The sequence below is a fragment of the Chiroxiphia lanceolata genome, chromosome 18 (assembly GCF_009829145.1).
Source record: "Chiroxiphia lanceolata isolate bChiLan1 chromosome 18, bChiLan1.pri, whole genome shotgun sequence".
NCBI lineage: Eukaryota > Metazoa > Chordata > Aves > Passeriformes > Pipridae > Chiroxiphia > Chiroxiphia lanceolata.
Window position 1 is genome coordinate 14,954,025 of NC_045654.1, and position 25,981 is coordinate 14,980,005.

The 25,981-nt window shown below is 44.0% G+C and overlaps 1 protein-coding gene across 3 annotated transcripts in view; it reads right to left on the reverse strand.

The window, feature by feature from the left end:
- Positions 1-813: 813 nt before the first annotated feature.
- Positions 814-25,981, reverse strand: part of TOP3B (DNA topoisomerase III beta) — a 92,816-nt gene continuing 67,648 nt past the window's right edge. Inside the window, exons 1-18 of one of the 3 annotated variants that reach the window (XM_032705613.1) lie at positions 15,433-15,464; positions 15,220-15,349; positions 14,405-14,536; positions 13,296-13,402; positions 12,407-12,481; positions 11,303-11,499; positions 10,124-10,280; positions 8,916-9,029; positions 7,949-8,039; positions 6,970-7,124; positions 6,686-6,791; positions 5,376-5,522; positions 4,490-4,663; positions 3,547-3,675; positions 3,172-3,321; positions 2,652-2,752; positions 2,212-2,413; positions 814-1,331 (exon numbers count right to left, since the gene is read on the reverse strand). In XM_032705613.1, coding sequence (XP_032561504.1) covers positions 850-1,331; positions 2,212-2,413; positions 2,652-2,752; positions 3,172-3,321; positions 3,547-3,675; positions 4,490-4,663; positions 5,376-5,522; positions 6,686-6,791; positions 6,970-7,124; positions 7,949-8,039; positions 8,916-9,029; positions 10,124-10,280; positions 11,303-11,499; positions 12,407-12,481; positions 13,296-13,402; positions 14,405-14,536; positions 15,220-15,289 — 2,589 coding nt within the window. In that variant the 5' untranslated portion in view covers positions 15,290-15,349; positions 15,433-15,464 and the 3' untranslated portion in view covers positions 814-849. Of the gene's footprint in view, positions 1,332-2,211; positions 2,414-2,651; positions 2,753-3,171; positions 3,322-3,546; positions 3,676-4,489; positions 4,664-5,375; positions 5,523-6,685; positions 6,792-6,969; positions 7,125-7,948; positions 8,040-8,915; positions 9,030-10,123; positions 10,281-11,302; positions 11,500-12,406; positions 12,482-13,295; positions 13,403-14,404; positions 14,537-15,219; positions 15,350-15,432; positions 15,465-25,981 lie in introns of those variants that run through there. The other 2 variants (XM_032705611.1, XM_032705612.1) reach the window with 2 other exon arrangements.

Below are 25,981 nucleotides of genomic sequence, written 5' to 3' on the forward strand. Positions count from 1 at the left end.
TCACAGTGGTTACATACAGCTCCACACAAAACCATGAGGATACCCTCCTTTTAATAACAGAACTAGCCAACACTGAAATGATAATTTGGGGAACAGACAGTACAAGCTGTATTTCATCAGGTATGATCTGCTGTGTGACCACAGAGGAAAAGAAGTGCAGGGGTACTCAATCTGTCCTCCAGCAGCAGAAGATCTCACTTAACTGGGCCCCATTGACCAGAAGATACTAACTTGGCTGCATAGGTCATAAGTTGGGAATCGCTGCTCAAGGCAGATATTCACTTTCACATTTATAATTTCCATCTTGCAGGTCTCAGCATCATTCACTTATGAAGCAGAGTGACAGATTTGAAGTAGTGCTCTTGCTATTGCAGATGTAATTTAAAAATCTGACAACTACTAGTCATTTATTATTTTTGAAGACTCAAAGTCAGATGAAGCAAGTCTCATGCCACACTTAAAGACTACAGCAGCATAACACTCATCTTAATCAGTTCTTATATTCCTGGCACTTGTATCGCTGACAAAGGCACCAGAAATGACAGAAGAGAGAAATTTCATTTCCTTTCTATCAGCCACAGGTAACAGTCCATGTAGACTCCTTGAGTGTCCCTACTGTTTGTGAGCTCTCTTTTATAAATGAATCCCAACCAAAAGCTTAAAGGTTTACTCAGTTACTAATGGATCATCCAGAAAAATTTGTTTTATGATTAAATCAAGGCATACAACAACTTATGGTGTTTTAACTGTTCTAAGAACAGGAAAGCAGTGAAGATTAAAAATACTTTAAAAATGAACTCCAAGAGAAACAAATTTTTGTATGAAGTTTATTTTACTGTTGTGTGGCCATTACACAAAGTAAGCAGCCAGAGCTGCCATTTTGTCCCTGGGTTTCTTTGGGTTGACCCTTCCTCCAGGTCTCCGGCTTTTCCCCCTTCCCCGCCCTTGCCTTTTCCCTTGTCCCCCTCGGTGCATGGGGTGCCTCATGGCCGCATGTTTCAGCTCCACCAGATCTTGGAACACAGGGTCACAGAACACGCAGCCGGAGTGCTGGGTCTCATCACCGGGTAGAGGAGATTTGGCTTTGTTAAAATCCACGTCCACGAGCCCAGCCTCACACAGGTCGCAGGTCTCCGGCGACACCCGCACCTTGTGGGCGTTCTCAAAGAAGTGCACGACGACGTTGCACTTGTTGCAGGCCATCTTCCACTTGGGCCCCGACGTCGAGTCCAGCACCAGGACCCCATTCTCACACTCAACGCACTGCCCAATTCCGAGCATGCTAAGGGAATGCTGGCATGTGGGGTGGGTGCATTCATTACAGCCCATTCCTAGCAGGAGAAGAGTAAAACCATACTACAGGGAACCCATTGCACTACTCACACTACACAGTTTGGAGGAAGCGAGACACAGAAGTCAAAAAACTTAGTATATTATATGTTTTCAAAATCACTAAAGAATGAAACTGTTCCCAAAATAGCAACTTGCCTCTTCACACATTCAGAATAATCCCTTTTTCAAAAATTTCTCTATAATGACTTTCAGAGTTGCCAGATACTGTCACCGTACACTACAGGCAGTTTAGACACGAGTGATGAAATTAGTGAAAACTAATTACATCTTCAATTAAATGCATGGCTTCTAGCTAACTACCACTTTATATTTGAACTACTCACTGGTAGTCCAAGACATTTTTAATTAAAAGATGATAATAAAATATATGCCGAAAAGCTCCTGTTACTCAGAGCTTCAATGCAGTACTTTAAGTAACTTTTTGTCTCACAGCCACCAAAGTAACTATAACTTTAACCCCTTCTTATATCCTTCAACAGCTTTTGACACATCATTTAACTCAGTATCATAACATTCTCAAGACCTGGTCTTCATCTAAAGTCCTACCCAAGCCTACTCCAATTTGCAAGGTGTCAGAATCTCAGTGTCTTTCACTGCATGCTGAGTGCTCTGAAGGTCACCTACAGTGCATGCAGGTAAATTCATTTCTTACTTCTTTTATAAAGAAAAAAATTGTAAAAAATTAATTAACTAGTAAATTTTGTTAAGTTTGACGTGAATTTTAGGTGTTCAGAATCTAATTTGAACAGCACTTTACTAAGAAACGCTGATTTTAGAACTCCTAAAAAGCACATTGTAGGGACTGTACCTGACTTATTTCAAGTGTGGGTGACATCTGCATGTTTACAGAATTCCTACCTTTTTTCATGTCCCTGAAAGGAGGATGGTTGTAACAGTATGGACACAGTGGATAGCTCTTTCCTCTGGATCCAGATGACCACAGCACCAGCTCAAAGTCATCTAGGGGACAACGCAGCTCCTTATAGAGTTTAATGGTACCGTTCTGTGGGAGACTGTAGGTGTCATCACAGTGGGAGCAGTGCAGGCGACTCGGCTTGGCCTGGAAACAGAACACAAGTCTTCTGAATAACTGCAGGGTCAATAGTGTTTACAACTTGCAGTACATCCAGCTGGAGCTGCTTTCTGATTTGTTCCCCATGGAAAAACTCCATCAGGCATTTTGTTTCAGAAATGTGCTTTGAGAACAACATTTTGACCCAAATTCAATAATAGAAAAGGAGTTTCTACTCAATGCCCCGCCCCCAGCAAGTGAAATTCAAAGTATGAAGTAAACTTACCTGAATATACTTCATGAAACGATGGCATTTACCACAGCGGGAAAGGGGTTTTCCCGTGGCAGCCAAGGGTGAAAAAGAAACTTCCATCAGTTCATCCATACCTGCAAAAGAAATAATCCCATTTATGTTAGAATTCTAATTCTTAAGAGGAAACCTGAACAAAATCATCTACGAGACCTGTCAAGAAGTTAGAATTAAAGTATTTTATTCACAATGCCCTTCCTTGTTTACAAAGACATTTTAAATACACTGCGTTTTGCACTGAGCTTGCACAAACCCTAGGTTCAGTTAGCCTCAAGTTTTCAAAAACTCACCACTACACAGACACAAAATAAATCTGCAGTAGAGTTTTGGAGACAGGATTCAGTCCATTTCCCTTTGAAGAGCAACTTACTTTGAAACTTCCAGTCCTGGTAGGACTTTTCAGAAAGTCTAAAACTTTGAAAGGAACCTAATATATAAGTATTTTCTATGCAACAATTAAATAATTGTAGGGAACTCTGCATGTAAAAAGTTTTACCTGCAATAGAATCCACAAAATAGTGAAATTTCCTTTTGAAAATGTCAAGGGTGTGCTCCAGGACCTGATGATAATTTGCTTTACCCAGAGCTATTAAGTTGAGTTGCTTCTCTACAGCACTGCGGATCGTAGGGAGAACCAATTCTGCATCTAACAGAAAACCAGAGACAGCAGCAATGCAAGGTTAAAAACGGAGGTAGGAAACTGTCATCAAAATAAACACACAAGTTTTAATTATTATTGTCTTTGGTTAGTAATACTTTCCTGGATACACCATTTTGAGACAGAAATGCTACTTACACAATGACAACAGCCCTTGAGATAGTGAAGGGAAAAGAAGGCAAGAGAATGGAAAGGGAAGAGTATTTAACTGACCTATTTTGTAATAACCATGAACCAGAACAATGCCAAGGTTTGTAGGCTTTAGTCTCCGACCACTCTCCACTGTGACATAGTTTCGCTGGCAAATGTTGTTAATGTGGACTGGAATACTGGCATCAGTTCCTGGCACACAAAGGAAAACAAAAGATCCATCTTGAACAAAACAGAGTTGTCATCAAATTACTCACTTCTGACTTCTCCAGTTTAATGTCAAATTGTAGGACTCCTAAGTAAAATTCAGATACCCTCTTACTGTTACCCAACTTCCAGTGTATAGCTACTCTCTCTCCAGTAACTCTGATGTTCCTTTGCAGTTCTTAGAAGTCTGAAACATATGTCTTAACCTTAATCCTTTCATTTCTTCCAAGGAATTACTATTGGGAAGACACTTATTCTCACAATCATTTATTCTGGAAAAACACGGTGGAGTAAGAGGCTATGTTTGCTCTAACTGGACAAACTTTATAAAAATACCTCAAAGGAAACAAGTCAGATTGATAAAGAAAAGTAGCATTGTGGTAAATCACATAATAAGATATAGAAGGATTACTGAAGACAAAAAAGCTGAAGCAAGCTGTAAAGACAAGAAATCATTCTTAAGAATGGGGAGGTGCTTCCTTCCACACATCAGCTCTTTCAGACAGAGAAGTGACAAGGATTTGTTATGAAAGGATATTGCTTTCACAGGAAATCTTTGGCCAGAAACTACTGAAAATAAGGATAAGAAAGGGAAAGGAGTGTGGGGGAAGAAACAATCTACCATCTGCTGAGAGGAGCTACAGGCACTGTGGTTTGAAGGGGAAGAGATTATCACTGCATCTACCCAAATGCATGCTGAGGTGTCATTACTGACAGAGAGGGTGCAGACGAGCAATTGTGACTCTTTGCACTCTTGGTGGATGTATTACAGGATAATGTAAGTTCAAGAAGTTCCTACCAATGCCATGCTTTTCCATCAGAGTGATCAGTTCTGCTTCTGTCAGGTAATCAGGGGGACTGGTTTGCTTTTCCAGCAGCTTCATTTCACCAATTGGAAAAAGATCTCCTTTCTCACAGCAGGGAAGGCTCTCTTCTAATGGGATGCTGTGCCACGGCATAATTTCTGTGAACCCTGGAGGTAAAGAAAGACAGAAACAAGCAATGAGAGCTTATCTCCACAGCTTTCAGAAAGTCAAGGTATATGTTTCTAGTTTTAACATGGGCTGCATTTTACAGATCAAAGTTATGACGTGTCTGCCATACCAAGCAGAAAATATGTGAGGCCAGGAATGCTGAGGAAATACAGAATCTCAAGACAGTATCTCTCACTACACCACATCAGATATATTTTTTGCGTGACTTCAATCAGGCTGATGACTGAAAAAAGCAAATAGTTTATATGAATGAAAGCACAGTGCCAGAATGATGGGAAGAGTTTCTTAAAAAGGAAATACAGACAGGAAGTCATATTAATGCAATAAGGACTATTAGGCCAGTTTACCATAAAAATCTCAGTACTACATTCTTTTTATAGAGGCCCAAGAAAAAAATCTGCCTTTGTGTAATTTATCTCCCACAAGGCATTTACTGTCTGCAAAAAGGCTGGTCTTCACACTGGCAAACGTGGCATTAAATCTTTGAGACTACTACATGAAAAATAAGACTTTTCCTATCATAATTGCAGTATGGAAATGAAGACAAGATTTGGTCTCTGGTTTTGACAGACCAAAAAATGTCTTCAAAATTGCACTTGTCCCCAATGCTTCACTTTTATATACCTTCAGTGTATCAATGGGAAAAAAAATTAAATCTGTAGCCAACTACTTACTCCTGATAAGTTTTACCTGGTGAAGTTACCACCTTTCCAACACAGGTGAATCGTTCAGGGCCAATACTGAAGGCAATGGTGGTTTGCAGGTACTTGCAGTCAGCACTGACAGTGGCAATGAAGTGCCGAGTTATGTACTCGTAGAGCCGCCACCCGTCTCCACCTGGAGATTACAACACCTCAGCCATGGAACTCCAGTCCTGCTGATTCATACAAAATCTACTCTAAAAAGTACCAGTTTCCCACAGGTATCACAGGAAAAACTGGCAGCTAAAAGAAAGTAACATTCAAAAGTCTGTCCAGTTCCCCTTTAAAATTTCCTGCCTATGCCACAGACAGGAGCTGCAGATGCACTTGCAGAAGAATTGCCAATTTAGCCAGCCCCTCTCCCAGTTTTGCAATGTGTTTGAATGAGAGGGCAAAGTAGGAAAGACTTTTCTATTCTTGCTAAAATAAAGACATATGAACAAAACCAAAATTATCTACTGCTTAGTGCCCCTGGAGACCACATTATAATGTAAACCATAAAACGTGATTCTGGTGGCAACTGCCACTCTGGGCAGCTTAAAGAGATCACTCTAAAATAATACTTATTAACACTAATACACATTAATTTGCAAAACAAAGTTTCATTATTCACAATCTACATATAGGAAGCGGAATATTTCAAAGGTTACACTGCTATGAACAACTCCTAGTTCTTAGTCCTGGGCTTTGCATATTTTGTCTTGCTGTGTTTAAAGAAAAATGGCCATTCAGTAGCCTATACCATTACTTAAAATTTTAAAGCATTTATTTTTTATCAGAGATAATTTCACCATAGGTATCAGTTTTCTACAACCATCCTAGCTATTCTTAATAAACAATACAATCCATTCACTACACTTCCTTAGAACCTTAAAGTCCTCTTTTGAGGGAGCACAGTGTACAAAAAGTCAAATGTTATATTTTAATATAAAACCCAGAAACCATATAGACTAAATTAAAATGCAGTTGAAGTTTGGCTTACAAGCACAAAAATATAGTAATGTTTCAGTACTTGGAAGCTACTATTCTGGGGCAAATTTCTCCTAGAAAAGTAGGCATTAAGTTGTTTTTTTCTTAGCAATGCTACAGTCCTGAGAATCAACTATCAAAGAGCAGAGCAGCTCTGAACTTCACTGTCACCAGAAGTTTTACTGAGGATCAAGTTTGCTCTCTCTTCATTTCCTGCCATTCAAAGAATTTTATTTTCTGTTGAAACTCAGTGAGTTTCAAACTGGCACCTACACCTCAAGGAACTAATTTCTTCACACAGTGTCCCAACACGACTGAATTTGCCTGTACCTAATTCTGCTTCTGTTGCAGCTCTCATTGGGGTGATGGGAGGATGGTCTCCTGCATCATGGCCTTTCCTTGGATGATTAATGCCTTCTGATAGCAATGCATTTACCTGGGTGAAGAAATTGCTTACTCAGATCCAATCCATAACAATACAACATCCATAAACAAAGGCAATTAGAGATATTTATAATTTCCGAAGGCCTACAGGTTTTAATACACCAAACAAGATCTATTCTAAACACACACTAGCGAATGATGCTAGTACAGGTTTTGCTTCATGTACTCACAGTTTCTGCCCAGTAAGGATTACTGGCTTGTTGTCTCAGACATCCTTTCAAGTCAAAGTTTTCTGGATAATGGGTGGTTTCTGTTCGAGGGTAGCTAATATAACCCTGAGTATAAAGACGCTCTGCTATTTGCATGGCATGTTGTGGACCCATTCCTAAGATGGGATAGGACAAAACAAAAATCATCTACACATTCACTGTGATTATGGTTTGCTGCATCTTAAAATATACCTTATCCAAGCACCCAAAAAAATCACAGTTTGTTCTTTCTGTATTCTGTCACCTTGATCTTCCCAAACGTTTCACTTTTGTCAAGCTTTCTAAACTTGATCCTTCTCCCAAAATCAAAGAATCATAGAATCAGCTGGGTTGGAAAGGACCTCTGAGATCATCAAGTCCAATCCTTGATCCACTACCGCTGTGGTTCCCAGCCCATGGCACTGATGCCACATCCAGTCTTATCTTAAAAACCTCCAGGGATGGAGAATCCACCACTTCCCTGGGCAGCCCATTCCAATGCCTGATTACCCTCTCTGGAAAGAATTTCCTCCTAATACCGAACCTAAACCTCCCCTGGCACAGCTTAAGACCATGCCCTCTTGTCTTACTGACAGGTGCCTGGGAGAAGAGACCAACCCCCACCTGGCTCCCCCCTCCTGTCAGGGAGTTGCAGAGAGTGAGGAGGTCTCCCCTGAGCCTCCTCTTCTCCAGGCTGAACAGCCCCAGCTCCCTCAGCCTCTCCTCACAGCACTTGTGCTCCAGTCCCTTCACCAGCCTCGTTGCTCTCCTCTGGACCTGCTCCAGCCCCTCAATGTCCTTCCTGAACTGAGGGCCCAGAACTGATCTATAACGATCTAAATGATCTATTATAAGGAGAGAAAAGTATCAAACTACATTTGATATGTCCTTGATTATTTCATTTGCGAAGCCAAAATATTTTGCTTTAAAACAGTGTGAAAATCTGAACTTTTGCACATACCTAAAGCAGCACTGGCCACTCGTAGCATTTCTACCGTGTTCAGAGCCAGTGGTCTCTGCTTCAACTTCTCTTTTTTACTCACAGATTCTACCTAGAAAACAGCATTTTCCCAGTAAAAGTTCTGAAGTTTCCTAACTGGTAAATGTATGATATCAATCATGACTATAAACACGTATCATACCTACCATTGTCTACTCTTGTATCTGCCTTGTTTTCTTAAAACAGTAGCCACTAATATATTTTTACTTTAGAAAATCTGACTGGAGATAATTTTACCAAGTTCCAAAGTTAAAGTCCTAAAGATCCTTTGTACTAAAGACTAGATCAGGTCTATAACTGGGAATGCAGCAAGGCAGCTTATTGCTGTCTTTACTTCCCATTTACCTCAGCAGCACATACTTTCAGGGCTACAAGGACTTAGTGCTCATGGCCCTAACTATAAGGATCCAGATTTTTAAAAGCTCCAAGCAGTCTTTGAACCTCGATGTCTAAAAGCACTGAAATCCAAACATACTGTCAAACAAATATTGAATAGAGCAGAGCTATAAGTTAATTGGCTATAAAGATTGTACCATACACATGATTAAAAATTTAACTGCAGGAATATTACCCTACACATAATTAAACTCTGATTTGTACAGTGTCTCATGGGAAATAAGAGGTCGGCTTGGAGAGATCTGAACAGTATTTCCTAGCAGGTTTAGTAATGAAGAGTTCCTATCAGGAGTGATGATCACTTCTAAAGTCAGTATTAAGAAGAGGCTTCTGCTGATGACCACATCAGCACATGAACTACAATAAAAAAATCTCTTGCTTTTTATTCTCATTTACACAAAGCTGAACAAAGTAAAAAACAAGATACATATACTCTGCACTCTGTAACAAAGACAAACAAAAACCCCAATATGCAGCAAATGAAATATTAATGTGAAATATGGGTCTACTGACACTTGGTAAATATTCTTACCCTTGCTTCTTTTGACATCTTTGTTATATTCAGGAACATTTGAGCAACTTCACGATCAAACACTCTCACTCTATCCCAATCTAAAGTGAGAGAACTTTCTTTTTCAGGGTTCACCTATTGGACAAAAAAAGAATCAATTCTCACCAACTCTACTACTGGAAGTGTGAGAATGCATATTCTCCACAATAACCCAGCAAGCAAATCCTAGGACATAGAGGATTTGTTAGGACAAATTTAGGACAAACTCACACTACAACAAGTGATTCAAACACACAGTTCTGCTCCTTTTCACAGGGGCTTTTGAGAAAGGTGGAGCACTTCAAGTTCTGGGGGCCGGAGAGTGACTGTAACTATTCCTGCAGTGAACTAAAATACTGTCCTTGTTTAGAGAGAACAGTAAAGGCTGAAGTGGGCAGAAATTCAAAGTTTACCATTTTGATTTAGCAAAATCAATCATTTGTATTAAACTGTAACTAGGTCATGTTTTAAGTCCCATATACAAAAATTAATATGAAGCAACCAATACAAGAGAGCACAAAATTCCCTGAAAACAGGCACCAAGCATTTCCTAGCATGACACGAGACACATCAGAAGAGATGACAGTAGACACCCAATTTCATCTTTTTTTTTTTTACCTTTAAAATCTAAAAATGACAACTTCTTACCATGCATCCCTTATTTGTTTAAAAAATCCCTGTGATCACAAGCTGTTGGTTTGCTCTCAGAGCTTGGACAGCAGCGAGACTGTAAAACTGCTCTAAGCTGCCAAAGTACTGAGGATTCAACTGCCAGTTAACACAATGAGCATTTTATTTGCTTTAAAATTCTAACACTCAGTAATGCCAATGTTTGTTCGCAGCCTAATTAATTCCTGAATTCAGATTAACAACAGTCAGTCCAAGGACCCCAGGGAACAAAAGAAAACCATTTTAAGTAGTCTTTTTGGCTGAATCTAAGCTTAGACGACCAGCACTGAAGAATTCTTATAAGCAGTAGACAATAGCCACTTTAATACAAAACTGACATCCTGGAATCTGTTCTTGAGAGTGGTGACACGTGAACAGAACGAGAGCACATAAGTAAACTATAGGCATTGTGAATTCCCATCAGCAGCTTCAAATTTATGAATGAATGAAATGAAAATACAAATACATTTTTTTGGTAAGAATATATGTCCTCATATATAAACAAGTACTGTAACACTTACTTTAGCTTGTAACACCCAGTAAGTCTCAGGCTTAAATGACTGGATTTTGTCATGCCGTTCAACACAGAATCCAAGTGTTGGGGTCTGACATGGCCCAAAGGAGATGAGGGAACTGTCTAAATTCCCATATTTCCCCTGAAAATATTTAGTCTGAAACCTAAGAGAGGGGAGAAAAAAAACCCCAAACTAGGAACAAGTATATTAATATCCTCATTCTCATGAAAAATTTTTCATTAACATATACACACAAATATGAGAAATCTATAAAAGCATTCAGGCACTAGGAAAAAAGCATTCTGAGAAACACCATCTCTTACAGCTAATTAAGTCACAATCACTTTGCCTCACTGAATCCTGTTTATTCCCAAAGAAATGTGAGAGAACATTATAGCATAAAATCATACCACATTTGCCAAGAGTACTTTACCTTGTTCAGGTAAGTCCACACACAATCTTTTCATTCTTTTTATTTGTCTGTGCATAACATTGTTCAGTTTGGGGCTGAACAGAATCAGCCACTAGAGTTCTGAGACATATTCTGGGGTGTCCTGGGTTAGGCTGGGGTAGAGTTAATCTTCTTCCTAGAGGCTGGTACAGGGTTGTGCTTTGGATTTGTGCTGACAACAGTGTTGATAATTCAGGGATGTTTTCACTATTGCTGAGCAGGGCTCACAGAGTCAAGGCCTTTCCTACCTCTCACCCCACCCCACCAGTGAGCAGACTGGGGGTGCAAAACGAGTTGGGAGAGGACACAGCCAGGACAGCTGATCCCAACTGACCAAGGGGATATTCCAGACCATATGACACCATGCTCAGCATATAAAGCCAGGGAAAGAAGGAGGAAGGGGGGGAATGTTAAGAGTGATGGAATTTGTCTTCCCAAGTCACCACTGTGGGTGTCCTGGGGATGGCTGAACACCTGCCTGCCCATGGGCAGCGGTGAATTCATGTCTTATTTTGCTTTGCTTGTGTGTGCAGCGTTTGCCTTACCTATTAAACTGCCTTTACTCTCTACCCATGAGTTTTCTCATTTCTACCATCTGATTCTCTCCTACTGCCCCACTGGGGTGGAAGCAGTGAGTGGCTGTGTGGGGCTTGGCTGCCAGCTGGGGTTAACCCACGAGTGGACAGAAGCATTCCTTAGCCTCCCATAAAACCATCTGTGATCCGTGCTGTCACCTTGTGAATGCACAGCCAATCCTCAGATCCAGCTCCTGACGGGCATCCACGGACAGAGCCTCGTTGCGATTGGGTTCTCCCAAGTGATTCATGGCATTGCAGATGTCTGTGTCAGTGATGGAGCTGAATTTAGCTCTGTAAATCGACCTTTCCGTGCCACGAGGTTTGTTCATGACAGGAAGAACAGCATCAAGAACCTAATGAAAGTAAAAGTATTTAAAAGATAAAGGGTTCAGTCAGGTTTTCTCTCTAAAGAAACAAAAAACCCAACACTCTCCACAAAATATTTGCCTATATGACACTACATAATTCAGCAAGATATCATGTCAATACACCAACTGATAAGCCAGAGCAGTATTTGTCCATGCACTCAAAAGTGCATTAAGGATTACCAAAACTGAAGGATTTATTTACCATACAGCAACCGCTGGAAGCAAATCACTATAGTTGGCCAAGTACAAAGACATTCACCAGTGCAGCTGCAGCACTTTTTGATGAACATGTACCACTTTCTCTCTGGGTTTATTCTACATATTGCTAGGGCCAAGCAATGATACAATGGTACATAAAGAACTTAAAAGAATTACTTGATAAAATGTGCTTCTTTAAACAAAAACAAAAAACCCCAAACAAATACTCTTCGTGTAGACTTCCAGAAATAGGATGTTAAAAAAAATCTTAAGAAAGTTTTAGTTCTATGTTTTTACATACAGAGACCAAATTCTTGCAGAAGGCCTACAATTAAAAGCAGCCTAGGTGCTCTAAAGCATCTAATTGCTTAATAAACAAAAGATAACAGAGATGAAGTTTTACAAGGACAGAAAAATAACTACTCCAGCTGTGTAATACAGACCAACTCTGAAAGCACTGGAATGTTCTAATATTTAGGAGACCTGACTGTTATCTCAGATGAGCAACATCTCTGAAATTGATTTTTACTCTTTAACTGACATCTTACAGAGTTCAAAGCACGTGAGTTTTTCCACCAAGGCCCTCCACGCCTTTAGTTTGAATTTTACTGTATACTTGTAAACCAATGCATTGATAGCATTGTCACAGACAAATATATTACGGTATTATATGTCTTAAAAAGAGAAATCTTACTTCAAAACAGATGTTTTCTCCTTCTTTATCACAATCCAACCACAAGACAATACAATCACAGCCTCTTCCCTCCACCTGTGAAAAAAACTAGCAGAGTTCTTCAGCAACAAAAACAGCCCACCTTCCCTCTCTGTTTTGAAGTACTGGAGACAATTTACTCGGTGCTAAAAGGATTGCAAGAATTAACCAGAAGTAATAGTAAGTACCCAAACAGTGGTCAAAGAGAGGAGCAAGCTGTACTCCATGGGACCAGAAAACTGCATATAAGATGCTTTTCTGAAAATAATCAGCATAGCTCTATAGCAGTGGAAGTCTCCTGAAACAGCTCCAGTCTGCATGCACAGCCTCAGGCATAGCCCCTTTCCTTTCTGGGCCCTCATTTCCAGATATTAAAAAAAAAATCCAAAAAACCCTAACACACAAACAAACCGAAGAAACACCTTCCTAGTTCATAAAGATACTGCTAACTCTAAATTTGTCTGACAGAAATAATTTTTTCACCACATACACTTGCCCTTCAGACAACATATTATTTTGTAAAAGCAACCAAAGTCCTGCTTTCCTCTCAGCAGGACGTATGAAGGGTGAACAATAACCAACACGCTTATTTTAAAGAAGGCATTTATAAGCTCTGCCTTGCACTTGCTGTTAGAAACTAAACATCCATCTAATGCTACAGTTCTGAAAGGCGGGATATCAACAATCCAACAACTCAGAAGGCAAAGGTCAAAGCGAATTTAACAAGGCAAGGATTTCAGACAGCATAAGAACCAGCAAAATAAAAAAAAGATGTAATTGTGACAAAAACCTGCTCCTTGCAGGGGAGAAAATCCTAATTTAAGAACATAGAAAAAGATCTTTCTGAAATACTACTCAGAAGAAAGAATACCTGTAAAAACTTCACCATGGTCAGTTTGGGATTAGCTTCTTTCTTTTCTGTGGGAGCTTTGCTAAAAAGTTCTGCTGGATCCACCTTGTCCCAGCTGTTATATTTTCCTGAAAAGCAAAAGTATATTAAGACATATTTAAAAAAAACACAAACAAACAACAAACAACTTTATTTTGCAAAACACTCGACTCTCAAAATTTGTATGGAAAATTTTCTACCCTAACAAATCTTGCTTTATGGCATATCAAGGGTCCCCTTAGCTTTTTCTGTGAATTGCATCTATCATTTAGAAACATGAAATGTGAAGGAAAAAAAATACTGTTCATCTTTCAGAAATTTTAACATGGGCTATTAAAACACCTTCTCTTGTACAATCAATAGATCAAGGGGAAGGGCTGCATTTCCTTGTATATATATATATATACATATATATCATGTATATATACATATAACATGACCGCTGCAGTCTGTTTTACTGTTCATTACATGGCCAGTTATGTCTCAGCCCTAAAGTGCCCTGTGCCATCTGCTCATATCAATGCATTTGTTCATTTTCATTTCTCTCAAGTAATGTCAACAATATTGCTCAGCAATTACACAAAACTGTACTTCTTTAAAGTACTGTGTAAGTAAAGTTCTGAGGCAATTATAATTAGAAGAACTACAACAGTCACATGACTAGTCCAACGTTTCAGAGCAGGTTAGTGACAGGATTCTTTGTGCATAATCCTTACCAGATCTCTGTTTTGCAGTAATGCACTAATATGCTTAAGAAAATATCCTTTTGGGGTCTGCGTTCTTTAATCATCTTTCATCCTAAGTACCAAAACATTTTTCCAGATAGGCAAATTAAGCCTCATCTCCCCTCATTTTCCAGGGATGTAATTCAGGCACAGAAAAGAAAAGTAACATGACTGAGTCATGCAAGAGAACTAGAAACAAAAATATAGAACTGCTGACCACAAGCAATCTTTTTGTTCTCCTTTTCTTGCTCCTTCTCTCCCAAAAATCCTTTCTCATTTATTTCCACAATCAGTATTTTCCTATTAGGAATCCTTGACAGCTCTACAAGGTACTAGCAGCAGTTAAAATATCTTATGAACAAATACCTATGAAATCCAAAGTCATGACGTGACCACACACAGATGTCATCTTGAAGTGAGCACTCTGTCCAATAAAGGATCCTGTGTATTCATGTACAGAGCAGGCACCATTCAGTCCCTTGCGAGAGGACATGTTTCCTGTGAAAATAAAACCATAAATACCAATGAGCTTAAATTAAACAGTTATTGAAATGAGTTATTTTGTGTGAATTTACATTCCCCTTTTCTTAGATCTTTGTTCCTGATCACAAAATTCTACTTATGGATCAAGTTTTTATTTCAGTTAACTACCACTTTAGGCCTTTTTTAAAGTATATTTCATTTTCAAGTTAAACTATCTCCTCCATCTTTTCCCTCCCACCAGGAAACCTTACAAAAATATAGACAGTTTCCTAGATGGCACAGTTATAATCAACTAATTTTATTTTCCGTGTAATTTACAAAACTTTTACTATCGCTTCAAAAATCTCAGAACAGCAACTTGCTACTCGATTGGCACTTTCCAGAAACCAGATGCACTAACACACACTACAGCTATATTTCAAAACCACCTTCCTTTATCATTGAAGCATCAGCCTATAGAAACAAACAGAATGTGACGGGACACATTTTATGAACTGCAACCTGTCCCAGGTGGCACCTGCCCTGAGACAACCAAGTCGCTGAGCAGGGTAATTCTTAACCTCCCTGCAAGGACAGCAAACCTGGGAACCCTCGCAGACGCTTCCTGGCGGCTCCCACACCTCTCCCGGCGGGGCTGTGCCTCCGGAACGCTCCCGCTGCTGCCGGCACAACAACGGGCACAGCCGCACCCGCCCTACCTCTCGAGAGGATCTTGGCGATGGACTGCGCCAGGGATGGCTTCTCCGCCACCATCAGCACGGTCTTCATCTTGGGCTGGGTGACCCGCGGGGCCGCGGGGCCGGGCCGGGGACGCGGCAGCTCCCGAGCCTGAGGGGACAGAGCATCAGCGCGGACACCGCGGCGGGCGGGCACCCACAGACCCGCACTCGCGGGACCGGACTCGCTCCCACCTGAACTCTGAGAACAGAGCGCGGCCAAGGAGCCACCGCCCGCTCCGCCCCGGGCCCGGCCCGCTCCGCGCCTCAGCGCGCCGCCATGTCCGCGTCACTGCCGGGTCACGGCGCCGGAAGGCGCGGGCGGGCGGGTCCGCGGCGGCACGGGCGGGCGCGGCACACACAGGAATAAACACACACAGATACAAGTGCAGACAGACACATGGACACACACACGGCTACAGGCAGACACATGGACACACACACGGCTACAGACAGACACATGGACACACACGGCTACAGGCAGACACATGGACACACACACGGCTACAGACAGACACATGGACACACACACGGCTACAGACAGACACATGGACACACACACGGCTACAGACAGACACATGGACACACACACGGCTACAGACAGACACATGGACACACACACGGCTACAGACAGACACATGGACACACACGGCTACAGGCAGACACATGGACACACACACGGCTACAGACAGACACATGGACACACACACGGCTACAGACAGACACATGGACACACACACGGCTACAGACAGACACATGGACACACACACGGCTACAGACAGACACATGGACACACACGGCTACAGACAGACACATGGACACACACACGGCTACAGACAGACACATGGATACATACACGCACACAAAGACAGATACAGACATGGATACATACACACACATACACAGATACAGATACAGACAGACATATGGATACATACATCATCATGGCTGAGCTTCGCGAACGAAGATTTAGGAAGGCTTTATCCACATTTGTTACAGGCACGTTGGTGACTTATGAGGCCAATACGTGACAGACATATCCGATTGCAAAAGGCACAACAGAAAGACTCCTTAGATGGTGTATTCCGCAAGACACGGTTCTTCCTGCGTTGCCTTTTCTCCTCGAGAGTGATCCTGCGTGTGTTCTCAAAGGCTTCCGCAGCGTTATGGATGGTTGGAGAGGATACATACACACACACACATACACACACACGTACACATACACAGACAGACATGTATACATAGAGACAGACATACACACAGATACATAGACAGACATAGATACATACAGACACACGGATATATACAGACACAGACACATACATGCATATACAGAGAGACACATGTATACATACAGACACATACATACACGTATATAGACAGACACCTGTATACATACACACACACACATACATACTTGCATACACATGTATACATACAGGGACACACACATACACATGCATATACAGATAGACACATGTATACATACAGAGACACACATGCACACATACACACACATACACACACACACACGTGAACACAAACACACACGTGAACACACACACACACACGTGAACACACACACACACTCCCCCCATATACACCCACCCACCCATATACACACCCACCCACCCATACGCACACCACCCCCCCATACACACACACACCCCTCATATACACCCCCTCATACACACCCACCCTCCCATACACACACACACCCCCATACACACACACACTCCCCCCATTCACACATTCCCCCCATTCACCCCCCATATACACCCACCCCCCATACACACACGCTCCCCATACACACACACACTCCCCCCATACACCCCCCCATATACACACACCCACCCATACACACACACACTCCCTATACACAAACACACTCCCCCCATACACCCCCCCCATACACACCAACCGCCCCATACACACACACTCCCCCATACACCCCCATACACCCCCCATACACACACACACTCCCCATACACACACACCCACCTCATACACACACACTTCCCCCATACACACACACCCTCCCCCCCCACCCCCCCCATATACACCCCCCAATACACCCCCCCATACACACACACACACACACACCCCATATACACCCCCCAATACACACACACCCCATATACACCCCCCATACACACCCCCACACACCCCCACACACCCCCATATACACCCCCCAATACACACACACACACACACACACACACACCCCCATATACACCGCCCAATACACACCCCCCCATACACCCCCCATACACACACCCCCCCATACACCCCCCATACACACACCCCCCATATACACCCCCCAATACACCCCCCATACACACACCCCCCATATACACCCCCCATACACACACCCCCCATATACACCCCCCAATACACCCCCCATACACACACCCCCCATATACCCCCCCAATACACCCCCCACACACCCCCCCCCATACACACCCCCCAATACACCCCCCATACACACACCCCCCATATACACCCCCCATACACACACCCCCCATATACACCCCCCAATACACCCCCCATACACACACCCCCCAATACACCCCCCATACACACACCCCCCATATACACCCCCCATACACACACACCCCCCATACACACACCCCCCAATACACCCCCCATACACACACCCCCCAATACACCCCCCATACACACACCCCCCATACACACCCCCCCCAATACACCCCCCATACACACCCCCCCCATACACACCCCCCAATACACCCCCCATACACACCCCCCCCATATACACCCCCCATACACACACCCCCCATATACACCCCCCAATACACCCCCCATACACACACCCCCCAATACACCCCCCATACACACACCCCCAATACACCCCCCATACACACACCCCCCAATACACCCCCCATACACACACCCCCAATACACCCCCCATACACACACCCCCCATATACACCCCCCAATACACCCCCCATACACACACCCCCCATATACACCCCCCATACACACACCCCCCATATACACCCCCCAATACACCCCCCATACACACACCCCCCATATACACCCCCCAATACACCCCCCATACACACACCCCCCATATACCCCCCCCATACACCCCCCATACACACACCCCCCATATACACCCCCCATACACACACCCCCCATATACACCCCCCATACACACACCCCCCATATACACCCCCCATACACACACCCCCCATATACACCCCCCAATACACCCCCCATACACACACCCCCCAATACACCCCCCATACACACACACGCTCCCCCCTGACTCTAGCGCCCTCTGGCGGCGCGGGGTGGGGATGGGGGGCTCGACCCCCTGGATCCGCTCTGAGCCCGGAGCTGGGCACGGCCAGAGCTGGTGGCACATGCGGGACCCGGCACAAGAACATGGGCAAAATGCACGGCCATCCCTTCCTTCCACAGCCCACGCGCAGCGCTGTGCCGCGGGAAGCGCTTTTCCCGCGCGGTACAGCCGGGTGCGCACGGCTGCCTCCCTTCCCTCAGCCAAGCAGATGCGCAAACCACGTATCGTCAAACTTCTCTAAGAGAACACGCACACAAATTGTGTCTGCTTTCTTCAAGCGACTGCACCTGTGCCCAGTTCGTCACTCAGGTTCCGGTTCCCATACACATGAAACACTACAATTTCTGACACTGACAGCATCTCCTTCAGTGAAAATGAATTTGCCCTTGAAGTATTAGGAGCACCTGGTACCCTTGCACTCAGATGAGGTAATGGAAACAATACTGATTTTTTGAATGATTCTTGAAAAACTTTTTTTTTCCACGTTATATTTAAGTTCAGTATTGATTTCTCACTTAGGCAGAAAGTGAGAGGAGGAGAGGGAAGGGAAAGGAAGGGGAGGGGAGGGGAGAGGAGGGAGGGGAGGGGAGAGGAGGGGAGGGGAGGGGAGAGGAGGGGAGGGGAGGGGAGGGGAGGGGAAGGGAAGAAGCACACACTTCCCTCAGCCCACATTTTCCCTGGGAGGAGGCAAAGATTGCCTCAACCAGGTCCTGCTCCAGGGGCTGCAGCTCCTTTCCCCAGATCCTGGAGGGACCCTTTGCCCTGGTTGTCACTTCCCAGGAATGCTGAGCCCTGCTAAGGAAATTTGCCCAGTGGACTGGAACAGTTTCCAACCTCTCCTGCAGCCTTCAACCCTTCCACACATCCTAAAATCTTTCTGTCAAGGGAAGAGCTAAAGAAGGAAGCCCCAAGCTGATGTATTTTATAATCCTCCACTTAATTTTTAATCCTCCACTTTGTAGAGGAACTCAGGTCTCTATTTTTACCCCTGTGGTTGTGCATCAGTTGCTGCCAATGTTTATAGCACTTTTCCCAGAGCTGCTCAGTACCATACAAACCCAGTGAGAAGGGATTAGGAAGCAGCCAGAATCAGGATGTATATCAACTTCATGCTGTCTGGAATAAAAAGGAACTAATTCACCTTCAATTTGATTAGTAGACAATTAATAGATATTGAAGTTATTATGAAAGGAAAAATTAAAACAAACCCAAGGCTTTTAATTCTTTGACAATACTGAAGTTAGAACATCTTAAAAAAATGTGTTCTGCTGGTTCAATGCCTGGTTCCTTTTGACATCTGGACAACATCTGGAACAATCAGGATGCAAGTTAAAACTGAGTCTTCAGATATGTCAGATACGTATTTTTTAATTTCCTCTAGTAAAAGCCCTATACAAAACCCAACCTTCCTTTCCTCTTTGAATCCACGACATAACACGAAATTCCAACTTGTGCTCACCCAGGGAAACGCAGCTAGGTCTCTTCCACACGTGGCCGAGGGACTCCGGTCACTCTGAGTCCCCGTGTACCCCTGCGCTGGTACAGACGTGTGTGTGGCTGGTTCCTTGGGGCCACACAGAAGAGGCTTTCCCGGCCCGAAGAGATCCCACTGCTGAACACCCACATGCGCCAGCTCCGCCTCATGAGCGGACTCTGCAGGGACAGTGGGTCACGACAACTGCTTGGAAGTGCTTTGGAAAGACCTCGACAGCCTGAAAAGCCTCACCCTAGTGAGGCTGCAGCCTGGTTCTCCGGCACGCAGCTGCATCGGTCCCGGCGGTGCGGGGAGCGGGGCCGGCGGAGCAGCGCGGGCGGGCGCTGGAGGGCGCTGCCGCCGCAGGAGCCGCCCGCGGTCCCGGGGCGCGGCCGCGCTCGGCGGGGACGGGGGTTCACCGCTCCCGTCATCGCTCCCGCCGCTCTCTCAGCGCAGCGCTGCCTCTGCACCTCGTACCTTCGCTTCGCTCCGACGTGCAGCGCGTTTTCTTCGGGAAGGGGCTCCCTCCCTCTGCGCCAGCCCGGGGAGCCACGCGGAGCCCCCGCTCCCGCCGCCACCTCCTCGCAGAGGCTTCTCTCACTGTGTGAAACGGCCACCTCAGGCTTGGCCCCCGTCTTTAGAAACACTTCTCACCATACAGAGGAGGCTCCAAAAATCGTCTTGCCAGACCCCACCGCCCCTGTAGCGAGTACCTGGGTCTGGGAGGCTTCTCATTCCAATCAGGAGGAGAAACTCCAGGGAGAAGAGGCCATGTTTGCCCAAGACACCAGTTGCTCACAGTTCTGTCATCCAGGACTACTGACACCCTGCCCTTCACTTTGCCCAGCTCTAGCTGGTGTGCCTTCACTTTTCCTTTGAAGAGCTGAAGGCCGTAAGCACAGCTCTCCAGCTGTGCAAATGGGGCAGAATAATAAAACCCCCAGGCAAGCAGCCTCTCCTGTGGTTTTCACAAAGAAAACCAAGTTTGTTTCTCGCTATTATTAGAAAAGGTTTGGTTTACATCGACTTGGTAAGCATATCAAATCAAGAAAGCTACAGCTCTGGGGAAGCACTTTGCACACTGAGGACGCATCAATCTCCTCCCTGGTCCTGCTGCCCGTAGAGTCACAAGTTTTTCAACACTATTTATCCCTCAGGTTATTCCAGTGGATGGTTATTCAAGTAGTCAAATCCCTCAGCCTGATTAAGACAATGATGTTTCACTTCTCCATTAGAAGATCTTGTGCAAGGATTAGAGCCCTGGACCTCCTCGTACTGCCACTGACTCACTGATTCATTTTGGTAACTTATGCTTTGGTGCCTCCTCCAGAGCTCAAGTAGCAACTTCCCTCTTCAGGGATGCTTTACTGATCTGTATGCATAAAACCCACTTCAAGTGCAAGATAGAAAAAGCTACAGAAATACCATGCTCTCTATTGCAGAGAGCAAGATCCTTTCTGTTTTACTTCCCTGGGCTCATTCTTGACCTTAGAGTAACTGTTCCCTGTTTGTTTCCAAGCACACTTGAAAGATTGCCATGAAATTAATAAGTATTGACAGGAGGGTCAGGCGGGCAGAAACATATCTGGAAGGATGCCACAGATATTAGAAATTATGAAAATGCAGATCAAATTATTAAAATAGTTGGGATTTTTTTTTTTTTTAAAACTGCATAGGAACTATGAGGCCACAAAAATGTGCCTAAACTCTTGACTACAAATCTGGGCTCCAAAAACTTCAGTGCTGGGAAGAAGATAGAGCCTACCACATGCAGAGCAACAACAGCACTTGAAATGTTTCGTGCTGGAGTGAAAGTTATGCTTGTGCCCCTTATTAGAATTTTTTTTAAAATCTTTGAGTAATGAAAGGGAGACAAGAGGGCAAATGCTGATGAAACAGGGTATTGCTGGGACACGCACACATGGCACATGACCTATCATTGAATCTTGACTGTTTTCCCCTTAAGTAGTAGCCTTTTGTTCAAAGGAAAGTGCAAAACTTCACTGATAACCAATGCACCCATTTTTCATATGCGGCGTTTCTTCTCACAAAGGCCACCCTAAGTTGAAGAAGAGATGTAGAAGGAATCTGTGAATGGGAGTTGATCCACAGGGATAAAGTAGGTGAAACAAACCACATGCTTTTGTTCAGGTTTGATTTTGCACCAATTGTTGTATAATCCAGAGTGGTTTTGGTATTGACAATAATCCATAACCCAGATAGGCTAACACAGACCCTCCCAGTGCAGTCTACAATAGCAAAAACAAAAAGCAGAAAGAAACCCAAAGGCAAGATGATGGTGACCATTCGAAAGTCATATCCCATGTGTTTGCAATTGTGCTGCAGACCTGTGATCATGGCCGGAGGAGGCACAGACCTCAAAGGCCTTCAGGGGGTCATCTGCAGATTAACAGCAACTTTGTAGCTGAGACCTGAGCAGTGCAGCCCTCGTGGGAGCCTATCTGAGTACAAAGAGCTACACGAGTTGCAACCTCATCACTTCGGTGTGGGCTTGCCCTGAGATCATCAACCATCAGCAAACTCAGCTTCACTGGGAGAGCTCATCCTCACAGCGCTGCCAGGGAAGGCTCTGGCACAGGGACACTGATATGCAAATCTCCCAAGAGCTGAGCTGGCTCCCCAACCTGCACAAGCCTCTCCAGCTGTGGTTGAGTGTCACTTGAGAAAACTGGCTTTGTTCTGGTCTGCCCTGTGGAACTTCTCATTTCCTATCCTGAAGACCAGCTACTGCTGCCCACCCTCCCTTACACTGGCTTAGGCAAGGCTGGCACTGAGACCAGACAGAAAACTACCCAGCTGAGCTGGGTCAAGTAGAGTTGCTCACATCTGCTCCGTGTCCTCTGGGAGGACCCATATATACGTTGTAGTTCCAACTCCAGTTGTCCTGTCAGAACCCCAGCACTGCTCTGTTGGAACAGACTCTTGTGCTCTGGCCATGCTGTGCCTGCACTGGGTATTGACTATATTTGCAGTTTCAAAGTCCTTGTTCAAATGATACAAAACTAGATAACAAAATAGCATGCCATAAACAACCTCCTTGCCAAAAAATAATACCTGGTTGTGAGGAAATACATAATTTGTAATTCATAACTATACATGGAGGTTTAGACAGCATTTCAGTGTTTACTGTCTACCTCATTATTCATGTCACTACTTTCTCAATGTCCAAGTTGTGTAAATTAGGGGTGAGGTAAATTCTTGACTGTCACTTTGCAGAAATAACTCAGTTTTGAACAACAGGTTTTATTGTATTTGGAACTTGGAATTTCTGCTTTGAATCGCATTGAATCCTAAGTGCTGAGAGCGCTCCACCAGCTGAACCCAGGTGGAGCCAGCCAAAAACTCATCTTTGCCTTAGTTTCATATCTCACTCGTCACATATTTTCACATGTTCTCTCCTTCTTGTTGCAACCACATTTTCTTATGGCCCTTCCTTATCCCACATCTTTGAAGTTAAAATGATCCAAACAACTGTAGCTATGCTGTTCTTTCTTTGGAAAGGACCACCTGTCTCCCCTCAAGTCTAGGACCTTGTTGAGGTTGAAGTAGCTATGAAAAAAATTAAGAATCAGCTTTTAAAAAAAAAAACTCAAACCCTAAGACCCCTTATTACAAGAAACCTCTCAGAATGCAGTTCACGATTACCGTGTATTTTAAATTATACCTACATGAGATGCTTATATAGCATCTTCCTTCTGCTGACTCACTCTACCATCCAGCCTAATCCCAAAATCTGTGAGTTGTATGGTTGCTCTTTCCCTGGTTGTGGCCCTGGTCTTTGAGCTGAGTCAATTTTGCATTATACATTTTGAGCTGACACCCATGGTTGTGCTGAAGTCCAAATCCACCTTGCATCTCTGCTGTTTGGAAGTTGCTTTGGATCTGGATCCATGCCATAGCTCCCTCACTGCCAGCTGCAAGCACACACAGAGTCCAGGGAAAAGAGCCCCTCTTCTCAACTGACCCAATTGCTTATTATAAAACTTTTTACTTCTCTCCTACAGGACACCAGTGCTGCCCTTGCTCTTAACAGTTTGAAGCAAACTCAAAAACCAACTGGTAGAAACATGGTAGAGAGGAAGTGTTAGCTACTAACTGTCCTGTTTTGCAGCTCTTGGCAGCACATTGCAGTCTCCATTGGTACAAAGTGGCTTCAAAATCCTACTAGATGCAGCCTGCAGAGCTTAACATCCCCTGAAAGAGCCCCTGAATTTTGGTTCCTTCTGTAATGCTCATATGAGTGCCTGCTCAGCCTCTCCACCAGCCCTGACCTCTCTGCACACTTCTGGTCCCAAGGCAGTTCCATCATTCCTGTGTCTTTTCTCCCCACTTCTCTTCTGAACAACTGCAGCACAGCAAAGGTACCAAACGAGATCTCTGTAGCCTAAACTGTTGAGGGTTTGATTAACAGAACTGCTCCATTGTGGCTGCCACTTGCAGCAGTGTTGGCACTTCATGAAACACGTCCTATCAAGACTATTTTACTATAACAATGAAAACCTGCTTTTTTATTTTCTATAGCTGAGGCCACCTAACTCTACCTGGATAGTAAAGCTATACAACATCCATTCAGACTGCCTTCAATGAGTTTGTTAGCCCATAAATAACATCAATCAGCAGTTGTTTTTGAGATAGGGGAAGTAACTTGACAGATTCTTTCAAAGGAGAATTAGATTCCTGATTATCTGTGACCTTGCGTATTTCAGAATCATTACAGCCATTACAGGACGTCACTTGCCTTTATTTTGACCATTCCTGCTTCCTTTGCATTCTCCAACATTTTTCTATTGATTTTCAAAGAAACTGATGGGGTCACGCTGTGGCCCTCAGCAGACAAGAATCCTCAGTACCTCCAGCAGCTCATAATCAGAGTGTGAATGAAAAGCCATATATTGCAGGACCAGTCAAACTCTGCGGCCTGTACTGCTGCCTGGGAGATTGCAGCAGAAGAAACCTCCTGAAGGGGATTTGCCAGTTAGGGCAATTGTCTGGAAAATGGGCTGACACCCCGGGGAGCTACTGGGATAATTCAGCCTTCCCGGGACCCTCCTGATTGTGCTGCAATTAAACCAAAAAGCGACTCTCGGGCACACAGCCCGTGTTTTCACAGATTTCCCAATTGCCTGCTACAGGCACTTGATGGGAGTAGAGCTGTAGCTCTGGCAACAAAACTTTAACGGAGCGGAGAGCTCTGTGTGGTGACAAGGTGCTGGGGCTGGTCCTGAGTATTTTGAAGCCACAGTCATGCCAGCAATTTGATAGCTCTGGAGGTATTTTAATGCACAGCTTGCTGCCATCGTGGTATCACCTGGAGTCAAGGGGACAGAGGCTGGATAAACCAGTGCAAGGTGGCTGAAATCAAAGAGCAGCCAGCTGTCACAAACATTTCCATGAGAGGTGCCTGAGGTAATTTTTCCATAGTTTTTAGAATAACTCAATGTATCTGCAGGATTGTCTGGAAAATGTTGTGTGCAAGACACTCTCTTTCCACTTCCAAGCCTCCATGGGTTGAGTGATGGAAGGGGTTAACTGGGTGAGAGGCACGTGAATTCTGGAGACATTTTCAGATACCTGGGGTACCTTTGGCTCCAAAGTGTTGACCTCTGACTCTCTAAGTTTATCAGCACGTTCATTAATCAGGGGTGTTTAATGGAACAGCCACATGGATTCCTGGCATTCTTGAAACGTTATGACCCTGTCAGTTGTATGAAGACTAAAAGTCTCTTGCTTTTGAACTCGCTAGAGTTTGCACTGTCTTAGAAGCCTTTGATAAATACTTGCTGGATTTCTTACCTAGCTGCTCTAATCTGCCCAAGGTCATCATTCCAGAAAAGAAAACATTTTATTTTGTGGGCATCCATCACTTAAATGGATCAAATTAATGTTTTCTCTAATTCTGGAGTGGTAAAGAGCATTGTGTG